At 37.8% G+C, this 24464-nt stretch overlaps 1 protein-coding gene across 1 annotated transcript in view; it reads right to left on the reverse strand.

The window, feature by feature from the left end:
• The window catches only part of LOC101871227 (V-type proton ATPase subunit S1), a 56823-nt gene extending 39170 nt beyond the window's left edge, over positions 1-17653 (reverse strand). The window contains exons 1-5 of the mRNA XM_005146111.3: positions 17429-17653; positions 11220-11343; positions 11046-11114; positions 4704-4897; positions 3617-3660 (exon numbers count right to left, since the gene is read on the reverse strand). Of these exons, the coding sequence (XP_005146168.3) occupies positions 3617-3660; positions 4704-4897; positions 11046-11114; positions 11220-11343; positions 17429-17628 (631 nt within the window). The 5' untranslated portion in view covers positions 17629-17653. The remainder of the gene's footprint in view (positions 1-3616; positions 3661-4703; positions 4898-11045; positions 11115-11219; positions 11344-17428) is intronic.
• Positions 17654-24464: the final 6811 nt, after the last annotated feature.

Below are 24464 nucleotides of genomic sequence, written 5' to 3' on the forward strand. Positions count from 1 at the left end.
CTCAGGCTCTTTGATGGAAAAAGAGGCATCTCCAGGTGGTGACATTGATGTTGGAGTGGTTCTACTGAAGCGTATGTTTAATTTTAGATAGCATTGATCAAGAAAACACTGCATACATCTATGAATATAAAACAGTTTGTCTAGGGTAACACCTTCCAGTTAGCAAAACTGCCTGAATTTACACCCTGGTGGAAGAAGTAAACCCCTCTAATTCATTGAAGACACATCCCTTGAATTTCACCAGGTGGCATGGTGTTAGTGCTACTGTTAGTTTCTAATCTATTTTAATTTCTTTGTGTGAACATGGATGGAAGGGATGGAAGAAATTAACTGAGAAGAAATGTTCTAGAAGAAGAAAGGTGACAAGAAGAGTACAAACTACAAGCAGGAGAGAAAGAACAGAAAAGAAGATGAGAAGGGGTAAAATGAGAGAAAAGAGAAAGAGTGGAAAGCACTGAGAATCAGAGTGGAAAAAGGAATACATGCAATAGTAATTAAAGCACTTCATCTTAAGCAGATGGAGTCATTGGCAGCTTTTCCATCAATTTTGAAGTATGCTGGATCCAGCAGGTAAGACTGACATGACAGAATGCAACATTCTAAGCAAAGAAACATTTAGGAAAACTGTCAAAAACTGAGTAGCTATGCCAAACACTACCTCATGCAAAAGAAAAAAAAAAGAATACTGAAAGGAAGCATACAGAAAACCATAAGCCTCAGTCCCTTTAAACTTGAACAGATTTGGTTTCTGAATTCCAGTTTGAATTTTGCAATGAGCCTCATTTTAATAACATGCTAAAAACCTCTGCTTACTCCAGCTTTTAGATATTTCAGAGCAGTACATTTCCCATGGGAAGAATCTGAGCCCATTTGTTCCATCTTACAGAGTTTCCTCTCTGCAGTGAGTAAAACAGCAGGAGAGATTTCTCTGACATTTCATTACATCAGATTTTAAAACCCTCTACAGTAGAAAGGAAAGAAATTGCTGTGACAAACATAGAGGCCTTGTGAACTAGGCAGCTTAATACAGGTCTGAAGCGTTCTATGGGTTTATTGTTGATACTGACAAAAACCCCCAACAACTACACTCCATATTTATAAATTAACAAGTCTCTTACCATAGAATCATAGAATAATAGAATCACAGGATCATAGAATAGTGTGGGTTGGAAGGGACCTTCAAAGCTCATCTACTCCAGCCTTCCCTGCAATAAGCAGGAACATCTTCAAATATATGAGGTTTCCAGAACCACATGCAGTTTAGCCTTGAATGTCTCCAGGGATGGTACATCCAACATCTCTCTGGGCAACCTGTTCCAGTGTTTTACCACCCTTATGGTAAAGAGTTTCTTCCACTTATCCAGCCTGAATCTCCCCTCTTCTAGTTTAAAACCATCACCCCTTGTCCTATTACAACAGACACTGCTAAAAAGTCTCTCCCATCTCTCACAGGCCCCTTTTAAGACCTGAAAAGACTGCAATAAGGTCTTCCTGAAGTCTTCTCTGCTCCAGGCTGAACAACCCCAAATCTCTCAGCCTTTTCTCATAGGAAAGGTGTTCCATTCCTCTGATCATTTTTGTGGCCCTTCTCTGGACCCTCCCAAACAGGCCCATGTCTTTCCTGTACTGAGGACTCCAGAGCTGGATGCAGGACTCCAGGTGGGGTCTCACGAGAGCAGAGGGGCAGAATCACCTCCCTTGACCTGCTGGTCACGCTCCTTTGGATGCAGACTAAGATTGTCCTGGGCTGCAAGTTCACACTGCCAGCTCATGTCCAATCTTTCATCCTCCACCCCCCCAAGTCCTTCTCTTCAGGGGTACTCTCAACCCCTTGATACCCCTGTATTGATACTGAGATATTGCTAGTACAGGACCTGGCACTTGGCCTTGTTGAACCTCGTGAGAATGAGGTTCATGTGAGAAAGTATGTGAAAAATGGTGGGTTTTGTTGCTTACTCAGGTAGGATCTAGCAGCAGTCCCTCTGCAACAAACGCCAATTAATTCTCAACCTTGCAGGGTCTCCTGACAGCAACATTCAGCAAATGACTATGGTTGTGCCTAAACACCTAGAGCTGCTGGAGCCCGAACTACATGACTTGGAAGACTGTGTCCGGGACACTTACCTACTACTTTTGGAAGGATTCTCTTCCAGCTCTCTCCCGACTCTCTCCCATCTGCTGCACAGACTTTCAGTATTTTAAGGAACTGTGGCTCAGTAAATTTCATTCAAATTAAAACTTCCTGCTGATGTTATTTCTAGTTTTTATTCAGCAATTGGGTGGCCACTTTGGCAAATAAATCAGAAAGTGAGGATTCAGACCACACTCCCAATTTTCTAGAGCCCAGCTGAGATGCAAAATACTAAGCACAGATTTTGCACTTGGTCATACAAAGCAACATCTTCCCTCATTCACACACCTTTTGCCTCATAACAGCTAGATGACACTAACTAGAAAGCTGGTGTAGCCCAGCCCTCCATTATCCCACCGGTCTCCCATTAACTTTGCTGTTCCAAAACAAAGTGTCCTGAGACAGGTTTTGGGAAACTTATCCTTGAGTTTGTGCAGCTAATGAAATAAATGTCCCATAAAGAAAAGGCTAATGTTTAGGCAAGGCCAGCATTAAGCTAAGGCTTTTCATATTTAATATGCTTGGAGACAAGAAAACAGAACTAAACAACTCCTCTGCAAATCAAGGCTGTAAATCCAGCTGCTTGAGTACAAAAGCCACACTCACTTTGGAGCAGTGCAAAAGCAAAGAGGAAAGGACACACCACTGATTCCAGTACTAAGGTATTTTCCCCTGATTTTCAAATTTACACCCCCAGCTTTAGGCAGAAACAGTCATAAGCACCAAGGACACTTAGTAGCCCACTACACTACACTATGCTATGCTACGCTACACTACATTACACTATACTACATGCTCCTGAAGATACAATGATTTCCAGACTTTCTAACTTGATCTCTAATTTAAAGTAGTAAATGAAAGAACTGCAAAATCAAAATAGATGCCTCTCAGTGCCTTTTGGGTGTATGACACCTCTTTTTCACCCAAATGGTAGGTAAGAGAAGTCTTGTTATAGTGTTATATTGAGAGATTGAACTTTCACAAGCAGTCTTTGGCAAAAAACAATAGCAGACTCTAAAACCAAAGGCTGGGAAGGGCAACAGTATAGTTTTCCAAAGATTAGAGAAACATTTGCTATTCATTCACACACCCTCTGTTGAGACCTTCAAACTGCTGAATGAGCCTGACACCTTCAGCTGCTGGTGCGGCAGGTGAGATGCAAGGAGGGATTCAAGCTGCATGGAGACATAGGGTCTGTACTCTGAAGAAGAATCTCAGAGCATGAGCAAAGGCACATGCCTGAAGCAGAGGTGAATTATCGTAACATTTCAGGTCACAGAGTATTCATTTGGGGGATTTTGAATCAGATGCTCAGTACTTCAACAGTGATAATCGACTGCTTGTAAGTACTATATGCAAGGGAAGAACAAACCTTTAAATAGTAGCATTACAGCAAAACCCAGGAACTAGAGAATACAATCTGCTCAAGCGAAAACACAGACTTAAATGATGAAATGTGAGTTATATCTTGATTATACTGCTTACCATTTTCAGCAATTGCTTCCAGGGTGGAAATCTCATTTAAACCACTACAAAAAGAGCAGGAGAAAAACAATTCAAAATCTTTTCTAGGCAAGAACAATGTGAACCAGAAATGTACAAGGACACTGACTAGTAAACGGATTACTGCCAGCATCAGTCACTTCATCACTCTCTCATGTCCTCCTCATGACCCTTTTCTTCCGCAAAGCTATTAGTAGTATAAGGATCACACCTTCAGCTGATTCTTCAAAACCCTCAAAGTTCCTTAGTTGCAGAAAAGTGAGATTACCGATGGTATTTTGACCAACCTCTGCACAGGTTTATTTTACATTTGGTGTTGGCCCATTGTCTAACACATGTACATGAGCTCCTTAAAATGAGTATCATGTCTTTTTCTGTGTAGTGATATGATAGCTATAGTTGCACTTCATTAGGACACACTGGTACATGCACCTTATACTGACATATACAAATGCCTGAGTAACAAGCTAGGAAGGACAAAGTACAGGAGAAGCTGAGCAGAGGAAATTGATACCCCAAGCCATATATTTTCTAAATATACATTCCCTGAAGGAGCCATTTCTCTCTCCAGCTCTGTTACATCACAGTTGTCACAGACCTGGAAACATGAAGAATTATAGCCCTCTTTTTCCTTCTAGAGTGATGAAAATCAGTCTCATTATTCATATTAACTTTAGGTTTATGTTTATCTGCTTGTTTATTTATCCTGACAGGTTTTTTGATGCCTATGAATGCCTTCTAGTAATTAATTCTGCAGGTGAATCATGTATTGTATAAAATAATTCAGCCTTTCTGCCAGAAGTGTGTTGCTATTTAGTTTTATTAGTTGTCCCTTTGTTCTCATATAATGAGGCAGACAAAATGGAACGCTTGACTGACTTTCTCAACATAATTCATCTATTACACCTGCTAAGCTCATCAGGGGACTCTAAAAAGCACCAAATTCACCCTTGCAAGTAAAATAACTTTGTTAACCCTATGAACTTTGTTTTTTAAATTTCCTGGATTTTCAAAAACTTTAAAAATTGTGCACACACACGGGTCAGTTTTGTTTGTGACAAGCTCCTACCTGACAAGTGGTTGTAGCTGAATCACCAGTAAGTTTGGTTTAGGCGTATTCACTTCCAGCTGAGAGACATTGAGATTAGTTATATTTGTTAAGTTCCAGTCTTCTGACTCCTGAAGAAAGCCCAGGAGGTACTTGATAGCCTCACAGTCAACAGCTGGCAAAACTAAAGATGAAGGAGAAGACTGAAGAATTTCCTGTAATAAATTTGTAAACAGTTATTTACTTGCTTAATAATTAAACACAAACTTTGTTTTCTAATATGTCCTTAATTTAATATTCAAGGTGAGGAACCATCATGGTAAACAGTATGTTAATTCTCACCAGCCTGATACTGCCTGCAGGCTGCTCCTGAAAAGGGACGGTGAGGGGACACTTGTGTCATTCTTATTCCTGCAACTTTTTGCAGAAAGCTTAAGATACTCAGGAACATCAGACTCTTATTGTTCTTTCCACAGGTGTGGTGGAAGAGGAGAGACAGATGATGTATAAGTTCCCAAGCTAGATAGACTGCCAGAAATGAAGCTCATCATACGGCCACCTAACTGAACACCCTTCAAGGTGAGAAGGATCAATGTCAGACACCTCAAGTTCCAGCATCTGTATTCAGTATGGAGTCATACTTTGCATAATAAATACCCTTCCATTGTGTATATCCTGGTAGATACAGTATCCCAAATTTAATGTGAATATTAGAAGACATTTTTAAATTGAGTCTTAGTGTAAACCTTATTAACTTTGCTCTCCCAATTTCTACATTTAAGTCTAGATTGAGTCTGTCACAGGCTCCAACATTCAGATAGTCAAGTTGCTGGAGACTCTATCTCTCCCTCTAATTTATGCAAGTGTTGTGCTGCTGCTAACACTTCTCTCCTCCTACTCTTTTTCCCTTTTGTCTGTCCTCCAACTGCCTACCACTTTTTCTGACCTGCTCTGGTTCTTTCTAATTGCTCACACGTACTTCTTCCTAGGCAAGGGCTAGTTATTTTCACATTTCTATAGATTCTCAAAGGGAGAATTATGCAGCACTGTCTGATTTGCCAGACTGATAGACAAATTACTGCAGAAATTAAAATAGAGCAGAAAGTACTGATCTGGTTCACAAGTCTTTGAGTAGCATTTTTAGCACTGCTGGGAAGGAAACAGTGATATGCTTCATTTTTGTTTGTTTATATGAATTTAGAGCTAAAATTCTGAGCAATAGTCAACCTTTTTTTTTTTAATATTTAATCCTTTGCCCCCTAGCAGCAGCCACTTCTTCCAAGGACATATATTAAACAGATTACTCATTTATTGTAGAATAAGATATAAAATGCATCGTTACTGAGCATTATCAGAACTGTGCCTCTGCTCCTAAGCAATCCTGCACTGCCATCTGTCTCAGCTTCCAGCCACTGATATGCAACTGCTTTCCAACTGAAAGCCAGACACAGCTGGATATCTACTCCTCAGTCTCAGAGAACCGCTCTGATCCCATGCCTCTTGTTTGTCATTCTTGACATTTTGCCACTGCACACTTCTCTTTACAATACCCATATGTTGCTTTACACATTTTAGGGTTTCAACTGCCATGTATGTTCAGAACACAAGAACAAAGAGGGTGGAAGATGAAGAGGCCTACTGAGAAATCTGCTAAAAGACTAAACAAAGAAGTACATCCATGCATTAGGTAGGAAAGAAAGAGGAAGGGGGAGAAGGAAAGAGAAGAAAAGCTCCTATTGAGCTGTTGGACTAATAGCAGAAATTCCTACATTAAATGCCAGAATTTATAATCTGTCTACAGGCAGCTTACTCTGAGTCCAGTTCACCTCTTTATTGTTCCCTGAAGCACTTCTCCTGATGAAATATTACAAGAAAGTTCACGCTTGGATTACATATATCACTAGTCAGGTTTTTTTGAAGGTAGGTGTGGGATGTCTCTGCCCACATTTCTAGACATTCTGAAGCCAGGTAGCTACACTATGATAAAGCTGTGCTTGGACTTATTTGCCCAGCTCTCATTTCAGTGTTATGTTAACTGGATTGATATTACACCTGAGCAATTTGATCCTGGAATAGAGTAAATTTAGGTCTATCATTAAAAAACTATTGTTAAAATCTTTGCTAAAGACTTGTGTATCTATAAGAGATTATATAGGCGTACTCATTGTTCTGAACTACCTTATGTTTGGTATCGAAGCTGATAGACAGTCCTATAATAAAAACGTTAGTTTGGAGAAAGGCTCCTGTGCTGGCTGTGAAGATATCTGGGAACCTACACACAGATTAGGCAGGCTCCTCCATGTAATAAATATCTTTTAAATATTATTTTGTTACCTGTATGTAATTCAAAATATTAAGCATTGTATTTATTTTCTATGGTATTGGTCAATGGGTTATCTATACAAACAGAAAAATCTCTTCCAACAGATTTGGAAGCACATCTGTTTCTATACACAGTAATAACTAGGAAGAAAATTATCATTGTTGCATTTTAACCTTCCAATTTCTATTACTCTTGCAGTCTTTTACACTATACCTGTGTTCTCCAAATGTATGCATAAAGCTACATATTATGATTTTAATGAAAACTGATCTGATTTACTTTAGCTGATAAAATATGTTGTAGCTACAAAAAGTGTTGTTGAACAAACCTTCATACCTCTGTTCTGTATGGTGAGAAACATGACATTTCAAAGGTTACAGACAGATTTGAGGAAGCCTAGAGAAGAAACCTGAAGTCCAAGAACGGGAGGAGATATTCCAAAGAATAAAATACACACTACAACAACAAGGAAGGACTATAGTGGGGAGAAGCTGACATGGCTTTTGCAAGAGAATCTGTGCCTCACAATTCTGCTGAAAATCTCTGAAGGAGTCAATAGGCATGTACAGCAAGGAGCTCTAGCTGATACGGTATACTTGGATCCCCAAATGGCACTTGTCAGAGTCTTGAAGCAAAGATTCATGAAGAAATTAAGCTGCTTTAGCATGGGGGGAGGTAGTCTTCATGTAGAGGTAGGTAAAAAACAGGTAAAAAGCAGGTAAAGAGATAAAAAGCAAAGGGCAGAGAAAAGTATCTGCTTCTGCACTAGGGTCTGTTCTCTTTGCATGTTCATAAATTATGACATAAATACTGGGCTAATGAAATCTGCCAATTACCTTAAATTATTCAAGATAGTGAAGGCAAGAGCTGACAGATGAATTGCAGAAGCAACTTCTGGTACAACCTCTTGGGCAAAAAAAGTAACTGTTGAGATTCGATGTAAATTGATTTTGGCAGTGCACAGGGTGAGAAAAAGAAACAGCACTGATTTTATGTACACAATAATAGATAATAGACTCAGAACTCAGTGTTACTCTTCAGTAATGAAACTTTAAGAGGCACAACAGGCCTTTGAAAATGGCTATTCAGTGGCTGATAGTGATCAGAATTGAAATATCAAATTGTGGCTTTTTTTTTGAAAAGGCCAGAGAGCAAAACATCATCATGTCACTGAGTAAATCTATGATGAACTTATACCTTGATTATTATTATGCACTTCTGCATGCTGCTTTGTCAAGAAAAAAAAAAATAATATATATATATATAGATAGATAGATAGATACACATTAAAACTCAAAGGGGTAAAGAGAAAGGAAATAAGTCAATCAAAACTATAGCCAGACATCTGTATCATATATGACTAAACAATACTCCTCAGTCTATGACACTGAGTGAGAATACAATTAAGACATAGAATTATGAATGGCAACGACTTAAAATAATAATTATGCAGCCTGTACAGCTGGCCACTAACTGGAGTGTGTAACCATACACTGCAGCTCTAAGGAACTGAACACAGGTTAGGCAAAGCCAAAGCTAATACTAAAGAAAAATAGTTTGTAAGGTAGGTGGCTGCTTGACAAAAAAGTTCCCCAAGTGCTAATCTTTGTATTCTATTATTTAATTTAAAAATTATTTGAATGTTTAAGATAAATGATCTACCTATAAGCTTCCTTTTGTATTAACTGGAAATAGAATTCTTTTATTGCATACAAACCCATTGATACCAAAATCTCAAAACAGCTGTTAACATAGTTGAACAAATGTACTCTCTGTAAATGTCTCTGTGGTTTACAAGCCTGTAACTCTTAAAAATAACACTTCCTTCTTGTAGTACACATGCTTCTACATGCACATATATGTTCTAAATGAGATCTTCAGTTTAGGTTGTGAACAAATTTCCATTTCTGAAGTTCAAAAGGGGGATGCCCAAGTGACATGGAATGCCTATTACAGCCTAATGAATCACTTGTATAGTATCAAGTGTGAAGGTATAAAAATTAGTGATTATGCAACATCCAAGATTCTAATTTCCCCAGTGAGAAAATTCAGACCTGACCCTCACTTTGTCCTGTGTTTTGTGCATATTATGAGAGTCTTTCACAGCATGATTAAGAATGAATTTCTTTCCCAAAGTAGCTCAAGTGGAGTGCAACTGATGCCATAGCAACTGAGCAAATTTTTGTAGCCTCTGTTACATCCAAGATGGAACTGGATGATTATAAAGATGCTTTTGTGTCCTAAAAGCTACAAGTCTATGCAATAGATATTGACAAAATTCTCCATGTTGGCACCTAGCTGAAAAATAAATATTTAATTTATACATCCCTTTTTTTTCACTCAAGTTACAGCACCTCACACCCACAGAATTATGCTAGAAAAGTATTAAGATTTTCAAGTCCAACAGCACAAATCCAGGAAGTGCTGGAGTTGAGGTGAGCAATTTGTCAAAAGAAACTTTCAATTTTTAAAGAAGCTGAAATGAGAAAAATTTTCTCAGCTCCAAGACAGCCAGAGAACAGAGGCAAGGTCAGAAAGCAGTTACTGACAGCTATTCAGCTTGTTGAAAACCTGGGTTTAAATCTGTGCTCTGCCAGATACAGACCCAAAATATATAGCTATATAGATAAACAAAGGACCTTTGTTTAGCTGATGACCTCCTCACAAGCTCTCTGTAGGTCCCCATCCACTCAGTACACCATCCAATTTCTAAACCTGTAGATCTCTGGACTCATCTCTAGCCTCAAGCTCTGTCTATGGTGCCGATGGAGTCCTGATTACAAGGCAAAAAAAAAAAAAGTATTAAATAGTTTAATATGCCTCCTTTTAGACATCCAGGGCTTACTTAAATAATGCCACCACATCATTAGGAGTTTGCAATGCCATGTGCACATTTCACACAGCTTCTGAAATCAAACGACTTTTGATGTCAGGCAGCAGCAAACTTTGCTCCACAGACTGCCTTGACTTACTGAGTTTGAAACTCAGAGAGTATAAGGCATACCAGAGAAGTGCCAGTACGTCTGCCTGTGGACAACTGCTGATCCTCATACTACAAATGAAGACTACCCCCATTCATTCCTCAGAAAACACAGGCATATACATACCCTGAATAGCTGGTTTTGTTCTAGCATCAGTGTTAAACTGCTGTTATGTAGCAGAGATTAAGATCTCCTGTGTTAATAATGCAAGGAAGATGTGAGGTTCTTAGTATAGATGTAAAGGTAATACATGAATATTTATGTATTTAATAACACATACAGCTTGCTTGGTGCTTGGGAATTTACACTTCCTCTGTTCATCCTGCACTGCCTGCAGGAATACCTTTATGGCTTTCATATGTGAACACTTTCTCTGTATAATTACAGTTCAATAAACAGTCATGCAAATACAACCATAGATGCTGTGCACAAAATCCATAAACCTCCTCAGTAAGGACAGAAGCTGAAGTTGCTGCCTAGCTCAGGAGGACTACATCTTAGAATCTGTGCCTAGAGTTCATTTGAAATTACTCAAGTAGCATTACTTTTTCTCATGAAGATTAAAGCAATACACTATCTAGTTACATATTAACTGTGTTTGGATATGAAACCATTAACTCGCTGCATGAAAATAAAATGGGGGTTCATTTCTGAAAATCGGGAATAAATCATTGATTCCTATAACTTCATTTCTTCCTATGGCTTCAAAACAGAATTTTGGGGTGTCAGTCTTGAAGTTTGTATATTTGGGTTTGGTTTTTTTTACAACACTAAATTACAGAATGTTTAGGAATAATTTTGTCAGTTACAATTAATTTTGAAAATTTGATCTTCAGATAAAATAGCTACAAAAAACATTTCTGAAATTTCAGTTGTTTTCCTTTAACCCATCTGATTCAACTGGAATAATCTCAATAAATAATTAAAATAGAAAAACTACTGCAATTCAGTTTAATTTTCTCAATTGTTGTCTATTTGCATCTTTCTTACATGTTTGTTGGTTTGGGTTTTTTTTATTTTAAATACTACATATAAAAAAAAAATAAAAGAAATGCTTGCCTGAACATTTTGAAATGGATTCTTGTTACCGTAGGATTCACTGAGGTATGTGAAATCATCTATGCTAAGCTGAAAAACAAAAAGAGTAGATTGGTGAGAAGGAGCCATGGCTTCTCATTCAGGTACAGAACAGCACTCAGCATTGGTGAGAAAAAAGGAATTAATGTTACGTACCATGTCTTGCAGGAACAAGATGAGGTTTCTGGAATTCTGGGTAAATGGTTGTAAGAGTGCAGTCAGTTCCTGTGCTGAGATGATGTGGCCTTCATGCAAATCAGCATATGGATTCCACTGTAATCTACAAAAATAATTGTTTTTCTGTAAAAGATGCTGCTAGTGATGACACCTTTCTTTAACCATGAAACAGAAGGTAACGATATCATCTTTGGTTTAAGATCAGGTTTACAGTTCAGTTTACTTGCATTCTACTCAAGAGGAAAAGAACTTGCCCATTTATGCCCACATCATGTTAATTGTGTTACAAGATGAACAAATTGGTCCAATTAAGATAACTGCCTCCCTCTACTTTCTTGTTTGTGGACAACAAAAATAGCTACTGAGTGAAAAGAAGAATAACATGTTCAAAAGACTCACAGAGAATTCCCAGAGGGAATCCAAACTCCCAAACCACTTTCCAGTGGCACTGTATATCTTGGTGGCCAGAGAGGAGTGGGACTCAGGCTAGACCACAAGTTGTCTTAAATCAAGGTTTTTAATAAATCTTTTGTTAAATAAAAGTGGCTTTTCAGTGTAATTGTAAACGATACGGTCTCTCTTAAGTTTTTCATGGTGAAGGACTGATTCTGCAGAAGCAGCTCAGAATTGCTGCCTTTCCAGAAAGAAGAGCTCTTCTGAACAGAATAGCTCAAGACACCAAGAAAAGCTTATGAGTCTTTTGCCAACCTGTCATTATGAGGATTGGAAAGAGAAATTTCTCATTCATTTAGTTTTGCTGCTATGAAAAATAGTTATGGACAAAATGAGATGGCATTATTCTTTCAACACATGGTTGGGATTTTAACAGTATGTAACACGGGTCTACAGGGATGAAATTTATTACGAATACTTTGGTCCTGGGTGTTTTGACTAAGGTAAAACTCATTCTATAGAAAACCGAGCATTTGAAGCACAGTCTCCCATCTTCCCCAAATACATATCAGTTGATAATGACTGAGAAATAAGGTATTCCAGATCCTCTAATTGGTTCTAATTACAAATAATAAAATACAGAGAATTGCTAAGTGCTGTAGCACCAGCTCTTATATGATTGCAATTTGGTGAAGTTGAGATGCTGATTAAATTTTCTAACCCAAAAGCAATTTGAAAATGACCCTTGCACAGCAAGCTTTTATGAGTGAGAACAATCTTGGCAGTCTCTTAAGACGGAGGCAGAATGGGGTAATGAACACATAGGGGGGTTTCAGTGTTGTTTCTTGGATAAGGAAAAATCTGTATTTCACTTCAAAACTTCACAGTAATTCCAATGAAGATTGCCAAAAGTGAATCGAAAGCCTCAAACTGGACCCATGGCAGAGATAAAACAGTACAGTCCTGCAGTACTAGATATCCAGCCTACTTCAGACTTTGGGGGTTGGGAGAGTGTTAGATCAAACTGTACCTGTGGAAAACTCTTTCAGGACAATGTGCTGCAGATGCTAAAATTAAATTCTAGTAGGTTTTCTGCCTGTCACTTTTCAAGCTTTAGAAGCAAACTTTGCTGTGCAGGAAGGAGATTTTTTTCTATTTGGTTAAAATTATCGTTTGACATTTTCTTAGTTTTACTCAGCATCTTCATTTCTTTGTTAATTTGTGCTTGGAAATTCACATTAATTTATATTTATAAAGCCAAAAAGCTAGAAATTGTAACCTCAACTTATCAGAGATGCCTCAACTTGTCAGAAAAGACAAACCTTGCAAGCTCAAATATTTAAGCATGATCTTTGAAAATAAGATAAATGGAAACACAAACCCCTCAGAGATTCTGAATGGCTGTTCAGGAACTGACTTTCACACTGACTTTTTGCATTTTATGGCCACGCCAAAATACTAATGACATTAAAGGAAAAGGAATTGATTAAATTAAGAAATGTTAAAAATTAGGTTGTATGAAAGAAAATGAAAGTGAGTATATTGGTATGTTTATTTTAAAAACTAACTATATACATCTAATCTTAAAAAAAATGAAGACTTTGAGAGCTTTGTGGACATGGAGTTAGGAATAAAAGTTACTAGCACATGAAACAGAACTAAGTTATTTGCAGCAGCACAATGGCAAAGTTTTTTTTTGTGAACTCAGAAACTCAGAAATGTAATGATACTGTTCTAAAGCATACTTGCTTCTAAGGTATTCCCTGTTCCTTGTAGCAGCTCTTGCTAACTATCCAATCTTGAAAAGCACTTTTTGTGAGACCTTGTAGCTTCCAGTCAACTTTAGTAACTCCAGCATCGCCATTAGAAAAACAAATCTACATCAGTTATTCAATAATTCTACTATAATGCAGTGTTTTTCTAATGTTTACATTCAGTATATTACACATGCATTTATTGTGCTTCTTCTAAACAGTTTGCTAAGCACTGGCAAGGCTATACCCTTCACTGAGTGGGCTGCTACTGTCAGGTGGATGCAACGATATTCTCACCATGGTTCAGATGGGAAATACCATATGTTTTATGTTGTACTAGCTGGTTTACTGTGAACTGTGGAGTGAAATGGTGATACGTGACTGCCACAGACAGTGCATCATGGCTACGCTGATGGTGTGCTTCACTGAACGCAATGAACCAGCCCATCCCTTTTAATGCTTCACATCAAGCAGTCAGCAAGAGATCACTCAGGGGTGACTTAGGATGAAACAGGCAGTAGGCTAACACACATATTGATTGCTACTATTGATTGCTCACACATAATATTATGTCCAAAAATGAACAGCCTTCTGTAGTCCTTTGCATGCCAAGCACATCAGACTTAATCTTCGCATTGCAGAGCCATCCTTGAGTCCTGAGCCATGGGGGCTCACAATGATGAGCATCTGCTAATATATGTGTTTTTCAGCTGTCTAAAAAGGAGGAAACTTAAAAATCACCTGCTCTTTCTTTCCTTCAATAGCAGACATTAGACTGTTATTTTGCTTCTTTCTTGTCCTTATCTGTTCTGGCATGACAAAAGGTTTAAGTATACTGATTCTGAACTGACCAGTGTTTTTTTTCTAGGCAGAACTGGAATCTGGAATCTTATTATTAATGGAAGCAAAATTTCAAGATTTCTTGTATCCAGCACATCAGAAGGGCAGCTGGTAAGATAACAGTAATTCTTACTTGTGAACCTACATTTTTGCTTTGTAGTTGCCTCCTGAACTCTTTCCTCCACATTATTCTTGTCATTTGTCTCTTTCAGTCTCATTGTGACTACCATGTAAGAAATACTGTTTTCTCCTGCACAGCAGAAGTAAACTGGCATGCATGCTAGCACACGGTATCTCCACAGAAGTCACACAAAGTTACAGCTAAAACATTTTTCTGTTCCACTGTATGTTCTTCATGTTCCACCTTCTTCCAGTAGATTTTTCAGTTAATTCTTTGCAGTTTTAGGAAACACAGTAAATAAACAATTTGGCATTAACGCTGTCTCAAAAAGTCACTTATAATCTGGATTTGCCAGAAAAGAATTCATTTCCCAATATTAGCATAGCATAAATGAATGTAGTAATGCATTTTGCAATGACTGTAGGCAAAAATCATTTCTAAAACAAATACATGATGGGCAATCATAAAAACTAATTTTAATGAATTTGTTTACTCAAGCTCCCTCTCTAATCTGGGGAGGGAAAGAAAAAGTTATGAATATTGGTTCAAAATGGCTAAATAAAGATTCTGCTGTGTATTGTTTTCAAGAGGAACTTCTCCATGTCTCTTGCTTTGAAAAGCAACTGAAGTTATTAGTTTAAAGGCTGATTTAAGAGAAAGGAAATTTTTCCCAGGCCAAAGTTATTTGGAGAATCTCTACTGATACATTAGTATTCCTTTGTGAAAAGCAGGACACCATGACGTACGGAGTTATTTCCACTCCATCATTTGCTGGGATCAATGGGAAAGATTTTTGTTTGGTTAAAAGCACTTATTTTTCTCAAAGTAGACATCTGCATTTTTCTTTATAGGGGAAAGAGGTATTTGTATTACTAATATCCCTGTAAGGATATATATTACACTTACTTTATGCTTTGTACACAGCATATATTTGTCAGTTACAGTTTTCATCTGTATCAGATATCTAACATTGTCTTTAATAGCATGATTACTGTACAGTAATAAGGCATAAAAGAGAGACTTTTAAGTGTTACATTATTCTAATGTAGCTGTTCTAAGACAGGGCTTTACAAACACTGGCTAGTTCTAAAGAAAAGCAAAATATATTACCTTTCAACTATTTGATATCAGATCCTAACAGATAACCTGGGAGAGGGTGATGGAACAGATCGGCGAATCTCAGTTCTGTTGATTAATGAATCACTGAGCTTTTAAACCGTGGACACATTTCCACAAAGTGAATAGAAATCCATTGATAATTGCTGCACCTCATTAGTTAATCTCTCTAAAATTCTTAATAGTTTCTAGGTTTCATACTCCTGAAGACAACACACTGCAAACCTTGCATCACTGCAAAGTACCAACATGTAAAGCACTCATTTCAGGGTTAGCAACCAAACGCTGTTGCTACTGTTTCTTTATTTTACAAAACAACATGAATATTCTTTCTTGTTACTTCATTGGCTCTCACCAGAACAAACCTCTGCCCCACAAGAACTTCGCCTTTGAAAAATGCAAAGGTCATAGTAGGAAGAACACTTCCTCTACAAAATGTTCTATTTGTGGAAACATGGAACCAGACTAATCAGTCCACTATCCTGAATTTCTGGCTCCAGATTTGTATAAACCTGAACAATCTGCAGCCTAATCTAATGCAAGATGCTAATCATATCTCAGTGGAAAGTCTGCTTTTATGACCACCCAGGATTAACTGATAAGATCTTGCTTATATTTGCAACAGGTGTGTTGTTTATACCAGCTAGGAAGTAGGACAAAGGAATCACTGATCTTTTCTTAGTCTCTTAGGAACACTTGTTCTAAAACAAACTCTTTCCAGCATTTACCTACAGCAGAAGTGAGGATTAACCTGTGCACCAAGGCTATGCATGGTACAGTAAAGCATTTTATGCTTACAGAATCACCCAGCTGGATTGTGACAAATTCCAAATACTGTTGGTGTAATGGATTATTTGCATAAGAGAAATAAATAAGCAAATAAATGCTGAGCTGAGATTGGGTTGAATCAAATATACATACTTGCTTTCTGAGGGTATGAGATGGACTCTCCATTAGAGTGTTTACAATTTATATAAACTAGGTTAAGAATAAAGAGGATTTAGGAATCAGGAGGCAAGAGTCAAGTAATTTACTCAGGCCAAAGCACACCTTTAAACAAATTCTATATAGTTGCTCTGTTATCATCTTCCCACCCAGAACAGAAACTTGCTTTTAGCCCTCCCAGTCAGTCATGTGATCCCATAAGCCTCCAGGAGCCTTTTCTTACAGATCTCTGACACCAGCTTACTGTATTTTGGGGCAGTACTTCCTACACAAAACCAATGCGTATGCCCTGCAGAGACAGCCTTGTGAGTAAGAGGCACATAGTCCTCTGACAGCTTCACATATCCAGTGCCCCACCTGAAGCTGTCACATTGCCCAAGTTACCATATTTCTGGAAATACCAAGTAATTATACAAAATCCTTAAAGTCTGGGTAAATAAAACTCCTGGTTGGAAAAAACGAGGTCTATATCGGGCTCTTTCAAGACAGGTTCAAAGTCTTATTTCATACATGTATGCAAATTCCTGAATTTTGTGGGTCTCTTTGGATCTGTCAAGATTGTTGTTTTTTCTAACAATTGATGTCTATGCATACAGCAATGGATTCTGCTAAAAAAAATACTGCATTAAAAGGAAAAAAGTGAAAAATCAGGATTCAGGAGATAAGAAATGCAGGGATTAAAGTTGCCCACGCAATTTTTAGTCAGGCCTTTTTGGTGAGATTGCCTTATGTCATGCCTTTAAGTCATGACATCTCTGACAGCAGAGTTCAAGGTTGCCTTAGGGTGAATGTCTACTTCAGGTCTGAAGAATATGCCCGTCTTAGAACACTAAAATTATAAATAAAAATGGGTAAATTCATCGGTTATGTTGTTTGATTGCTGAGAGGCTTATTTATTTATTGGCTAATTTTATTGCCCAGAGGTTATTCACAGCTGATTAAATACAGTAATTTCTGCACACACATACACACACAGAACAATAGCACAAGTAGAGATACTCTTTTATTAGATTTCTTACCTCTGAGATGACCAAAGCAGCATCGGTACATGACCCACCGACAGAGAGGTTCTGAAGAGCACAGCGAGGGTGCACAGCAGCGGGGCTGGAGCAGCAGAGTAGAGCCGTGTCATGACTCTAGGCAAGTGTGTACGTAACTGGCCAGCTGCAAAGGCAAAGCACGAGTGTATGCACAGTGGCACTTCCTGGTTCAGTTGCATTATCCGGATGCAGCCAGGCTGCTGGGTGAGGTTGCTTTCTAACGACAGTGAGAGTTTTCAAAACATGGACTTCCTTATCTTGCAGTTGGCAGCTATGCATATTTTTAATAACTTTCAGGTTTGTCATTTAAGCAGCTCATATAACTCTTCGCAGTATAAGCACAGATTCCGCTTATGTGCTAGTACAAGGGAGAGTCATGAAGTTCAAACTCCTGTCCTGCTGTTTTCTAACTCCCTAATAACTGCAGGCTGATAACAGAGTTGATCAAATTTAAAATGGAGTTCATCACAGAAAGTTTTCTGTACTGCACAAAATGTATTCTGCAGAACTTCTATCTTCTTCCCCTGCTACATATTACCATGTCCCTCAGCTTATCTCTTTCACATGTGCTGAGAGCTGGTGTCACACATTTGGGTGTTGACAGGTTTGAAATCTGCAGTAAATTTACCCATTCCAGATTCCAGAAAGAAGGAAGAGAGTGAGAAACTGGTACTTTCAGAGTATATCCACTGAAACATGGAGTTGTTAAGCTATCTTTTGCACGGAGCAATGCTGAACCAAAAATCAAAAACATCAAAAGTCAGGAGAATTTTTAATACTTCAGAACCTGACATGACTTCAGTACTTCACAAGTCTCATGCAAGATCGAAATAGTATAGAGAATTTCTTCATGCTGGGAAGCAAATTCCTCTGGCATACTGCTTTACTCCTGCCAAGCACTGAGCTGTTTCTACACCTTGTCACTACATTAGGCAGCAGCAGTCACTCGGCACATGTTTGGCACAGGGCATAGATGTCTCTTCACAACCGGAACAAGATGTTAGGGAATAATACACAAAAGACATTGTTAGCTGTGTTAAAACAAGTTGTGATAAGGGCAAAATAAGGAAGCATGATGAAAATGGTAAGAGAATGTACAAATGTGTCAGAAGACATGCACTTCTGAATCTGAGCACATTAAATTAATTAAATCCATTTGCCTTAACTGACAGCATACTGTTGTAGTGCTGTTGTCTACAAGGGAATTTGTTCATCACTGCTGTCTGAAATCAGATTTCTGAGATAAAAATAATGATTTTGAGGGAAGCAATAAAACCTATCATCTACATGTTCCTTTTCTTCTCTGTGTTACCTTTACATAACACTGAATTTAACTCCTTAATTGCAATTTTTTCCTCTTCTCCTCAGAGATGTAGTAGAAATCCTTCATCTCCCTTTTCACAAGCCAGTGTTTGTCTGTTTAAGGGTTTGTATAGATAAGACAGCAATCCAGAGTACAAACAGAGGTAGAACTAGAATGCCTTAGGGAGAATTTTGTATGAATTGGAATAGCTCTGTCAACACAAGCAAAATACTTTGCAATTCTCAAACTGCTTGACTTTTCCATGGTATTTTCCAGGCTCTGAGGAATCTGCTTTCTCATGTGATTGTCCAGAATAGTCTTGCCAGGTTTTGTGAGCATTTCCTGCCCACAAAGCCAATTCACTGTAAGTCTTCCTGTCTGCTTCTTACAATTACCCTTTATATAAGAAATGAAGGTGAACTGAAGGTCAGCATTATGTAAATCATGAGTGCTCAATATGATTGCCCACTGAACAATAAAGGAACCACAGAACTCCCAGCTAAAGTCTCAGTTTTGCAGAACCCACTAGCTTTGCATTGCAGTTGGCAGTCTGGGGAAATAACTACTAATAATTACTTTTATTTCACTAAGACCATGCCTTCTCAGATTGTGATTCCTTTCATGCTTTAGCTAGCATGGTGCAGAGATCCTTGCTTTGCAAAACAGAGCAAGAAAGCAACATATCTTACTATGCTTGTAACAGGAAACAATGAAGAGTAAGTTCTAATGGGTCTCCTCCATAATTAATACAGTTGATAAATATGACCAACTCTGCCAGGCCTTCCACATCAAATTAAACCTTCACAATCTGAACGTGTTGAAATCAGAACCCAACAAATACATAGTGTACAAATATATACTGTAACCTGACAGGAACCTCACTACAAGAGCAAATGATTTATTAATAAATATTTGACAACTTTATACTTTTTAAATGAGTGACAAGTGCTCAACTCTATTATTACGGAGCATTTTCCTTAGGCTAAAGCATTTACACCATTTCAAAAATTCCAGTGCTGGTGTGTGCAACTTCTTTTGTAAGTTTGTACTCAAATGCTGACATGTTGGACAAAACCCCTGAGTCATGTAAGAGATTCCTGGCTTTTTACATTTGAAATGGGTGACAAAGTAGGTAATGAAAACAAAAGAGAAGCTAATACAAGGGAGACAATTATGAAGTAAAGGTATATTGTCCCTATCTCTTTCTAGCTGGTAATATCTCAAAAACTAGATCATTGCCTGTTTGAGCTTGATCTTTTGGAGGGCATTTGCACACACTAACCAAACTACACACAAGTGAGATGGAGCAGTTTGTGGGTATACTCTATATTCTGCCTTGTGGATACAGTCTTAAAACCTTCTGAGACAAAAACAGATTGTTTTCTCTCTGATTACCATATTACTTTATATATATATTACTTATAAATACTCAAACTTTTAACTGAAAACAAACTGAATTATCTTTTTTAATATTTCTTCACAAACCACAGTCTGGGAACAAGTGAAGCAAAGAAAGCTTTGAAAAAAAGGAATGAGAAGAACCTATTGTGTGGGATGTTAATTTGCTTCCCTTTGTAAATTTGGCTCGCAAATGCATCTGCATGCATTTTCTCTTTTTGCATTTTTTTCCATCCTAAAAATATTTTTTTTTGCCAAATTGTAAGAAAAAAGATACATATCACAGAGAGTTTTTTCAAAAAGATTCCTTACTTTCATTTGATGAAAATGAGATCACAGTGGTTCTCTTATCTGTGAGCGGCAACCTAAACCACTTGATTCTTGTGTCTGTTGGTATACACAAAAGCACGCAAAGTTTACTGTTGCATTTTCCATAGGGCTTTTCCTTGTAAAACCCATAGCTGATCTTGAGTCCAGGTTTAGAACTGCTTGCACATGAAGATTCTTTTTAAATTAAAAAAACTGAAACTCAGAATACTGTGAAAACATTATGAAACTGTGATGAAGAAAAATATACCTCCATTACCATGTAACTAAAATAATTTTAAAAGAAGCTATGATATTGACATACCATGTATTTACAGTCTACTCCTACCCATTTCTCTGGAATTATAAATGCTTTATTTTATAATTGTATGCTTATCACATACCCTATGTATTTCTTATCCTGTCAAAGCTGAAATATGGGACTCATAAAAAATAACTGGAGAGCAAAGACCAAGATAATGGAGGCTTAATTTCTTTTGCTTATGAATCCTCTTTTTCAAGACAAAACAAACCAAATCAAAGAAAAAAAAACAAAGATCCTTCCAACTTCAGAATTCCACCTTCCCAATGTAAAAAAATTTTGAATAAAAAGAAGTGTGAATGCCACATTTGTGTGGGATGATGTAAATTTAAGACTGTAAGTTAGGCTAAAGGGGATGACTATCACAACAAGGACAATTTACAGTGCAAGGTAAGCCAGACAGACTATCTATAGATAGGTGATAAAAATAAGTGCCATCTATTTTGCATGCAAATTGATCCTTGAGCAACGGGTTTGGGTGCTAACAGCAGTATACTAAAGAACTTTTTCCTCCAGCTCAGATAACAGACATACTCAAAATCACCTTCTTTAAAAAAACAAACAAACAAACAAACCACCAAACAACCTAAAAGAATCCAAGACTTGGACTATTTTATTTTTGTTTTTAATCTCAATTACTATTAGTATAATTTCCTTCTGAAAAAGTATTTTGCATATACCAAAAACTGGTCAGCAGCTACTTTGCTACCCTCACATATATAATTTATAATCCCGTTTTATCATTTGTTATAATCACTTTATTATCTGAGAAGGCAATTAATACTTCCTTCACCAGGACATCTTTTGGGGGCAAAGACGTGATTTTTATTTGATTGATGCAAATTACTCTGAGTTCTTCCTCCTTTAAGACACAAACAGGGAAATCTGGAAAAAGCATGGACTCCCCTCTTGGGAGTACAGAGGCAAAATGCACATGCTGCTTTGCTTAATGAACGTATTACCCACTTTTGCATGTGGGAGGAAAGACAGAACTTTTCCCTCTGCAATGGATTAGCAGTGGTGTTGGAGGTGGGCAGATGGTAATTTTTGCTTCAAACTTAAAGAGTCCTGCTCACAAGAGTCTTGTGGGGTAAAGTGCAGGTGTTAATTGGCCACGGGTCTCTGCTAGTGCAGAAAGAGAAATACAAGCCATGTGGCCCAATAACTTTTCTTGATAGTGAGCATGTACATCCAGGAAACAACTGAAGCAAACCCAGCACTTTCACCAGTGTTTCAGAAACATGCATTCCTCATGGTCCCAACTTCTAAACCATTATTTGAGAGACTTTATAAACCTATCACATCAGCCACTTCTCAGAAGTGAAAAGACAAGGTTAGAATTTCACCTTACAGTCTATTCTCCTTTGAAGAGGCACTGACACTTTGCAACCATTTGTCCTCATTACCCTTGAAAGAACTTGGCTGCAAAGCAGAGGCCTTTTTACCAAGAGATTCCAAAAGCAGCTTCTGAGTAACTCTGAAACTCAAGCAAAGATGATCAGGTGTACATTTAAAGACTTTACTCAGTTTAAATAGAAATTGGCAGATCTGAACCTTTGCCTGAACAGTTTTTTTCTCCTGATAAAATGCAAAGACTTTTTCTAGACATGCAGTATCTTTAACTTTACTCTGATCTTTTCAATCAGAACAGTAATTACTTTAAATTAATTCTTTTTCAAAACACAATACAATTATAAATGTTATGGATAAAAAGGGGAAAAATATTTGTTTTAAATTCAGTAATAAGAGGCTCAGACCAATTCTTCAACAAGGCAAAGTGCTGGGTCCCGTGCTAGTCGCATAACAACCCCACGCAGGTTTGGGGAAGAGTGAATGGAAATCTGCTCAACAGAAAAAGACCTGGAGATGTTGGTTGACAGCAGCTGAACATAAGCCAGCTTGTGCCCCGGACGTCAAGAAGGCCAACAGCATCCCGGCTTGTATCAGAAACAGCATGGCCAGCAGGGCTAGGGCAGTGATCATCCCCCTGTACTCCACACTGGTAAAGCTGCACCTTGAATCCTGTGTTGTTTTGGGCCACTTACTACAAGAAAAACATTGAGCTTCTGGAGTATGTCCAGAGAAGAGCAGTGAAGCTGGTGAACGGTCTAGAGCACAAGTCTTCTGAGGAGCAGCTGAGGGAAGTGGGGTTGTTTAGCCTGGAGAAGAGAAGGCTCAGGGGTGACCTTACCACTCTATACAACTTACCTGAAGGAAAGTTACAAACAGGTGGGCATCAGAATCTTCTCCAAAGTGGTAGAACAGGAGGAAACAGCCTCAAGCTGCACCAGAGGAGGTCTACACGGGATATTAGGAAAAATTTCTTCACCAAAAGGGTTGTCAAGCATTGGAACAGGCTGCCTAGGGAAGTGGTTGAGCCACCATAGGTGCAGATGTGACACTTCCAGACATGGTTTACTTGTGGGCTGGATAGCATCAGGTTAAAGTTTGGACTCAATGTTACTAAAGGTCCTTTCCAACCAAGCCTATAACTTCAAAAATCTCCAACATCACATGGCATTGAAATCAATGGAATAGTGCTTTTCACATTGGCTTGTGCTATTGCCTTACTGTTTATTCGAATCGCTCTTCTGGAATCAGTACATATATTTAAAGCCATTTAAAAAGAAAGGGAACAAATTTGTGAAGAGGTAGGTTACTATCTATGTGATTCATGTTTTCTTGACATTCAAATCATAATTTTCTTCAAAATCCCTTTTATCACCTTGGACAAAGCCCAGTTTTAGCAGCCATTCCTACCTAAAGGCTTGGAGCCTGGAGAGCACATAAGTCAACTGAAATGATCATGTGCTGCCGTTCTACAATTAGTTCAGTACAGAACTAAAGTTTAGAATCTGAATTTAATAGCAAATTTAATGGAAAGACTCCACTGATGTTAGAATGCACTCATCAGTCAGGTATTGGTTCTCCAGTTCATGCATATTCTGTTGTGAGTCTACTCAGTTTTCAGCTGCTTGTTTCCAAATACATGCTTACTTCTGTTTGTAAATGCTACTGTTATATTCTAGACAGAGCAAAAGGCTTTTTTCTGGGTGAAAACCACACCTAGAGGTTTCAAGCAGAACTATGCAACTTTCCATAGGACATTATTTAATGTACACGATATCGTCTTTGTAACTGTAATCAAACATAAACACAACTAAGTTTCTAGATAAATTGACCTCTACTTTAATTAACAGAAGCTTCTCAAAAATAATCATGTTCCAAACAGTCTGCATTGTCTATTTCAAATTGTCAGTCTGATTTACACTCATTTCAAGATCTCAGATACAATAATTACAAGCTGGCAGTTCCACTCTCACCGTCAAGATGAACTATAAAGTTATTATTGTTCCCAAATCTTTGTAAGGCAAAGCATTTATATGTGGAAGGCCATATCAATTCTGTTGTTCTGCAGGAATTCAGGGTTTAAAGGATTTTCTACCTTTTATACTTGAGAGAAATTTAATAGTTTGTAGCATTATTTTTCTAGATAAAAGGTGACAAAGAATTAGCTAAGTTCGCCCAACACAGACAGAATATTCCAAGCAACATAGGCAAACACAGAAAGATAGTCAATTACTCTAAGAAAACAGAATTTACAAAACTCCCCAACAACATTTTAGTTTTTAACTAATGAGGTCACAAAACATGAAATACAGTTTTATTGACCAGTCAAGATCAAA

The sequence above is a fragment of the Melopsittacus undulatus genome, chromosome 5 (genome assembly GCF_012275295.1).
Source record: "Melopsittacus undulatus isolate bMelUnd1 chromosome 5, bMelUnd1.mat.Z, whole genome shotgun sequence".
Taxonomy (NCBI): domain Eukaryota; kingdom Metazoa; phylum Chordata; class Aves; order Psittaciformes; family Psittaculidae; genus Melopsittacus; species Melopsittacus undulatus.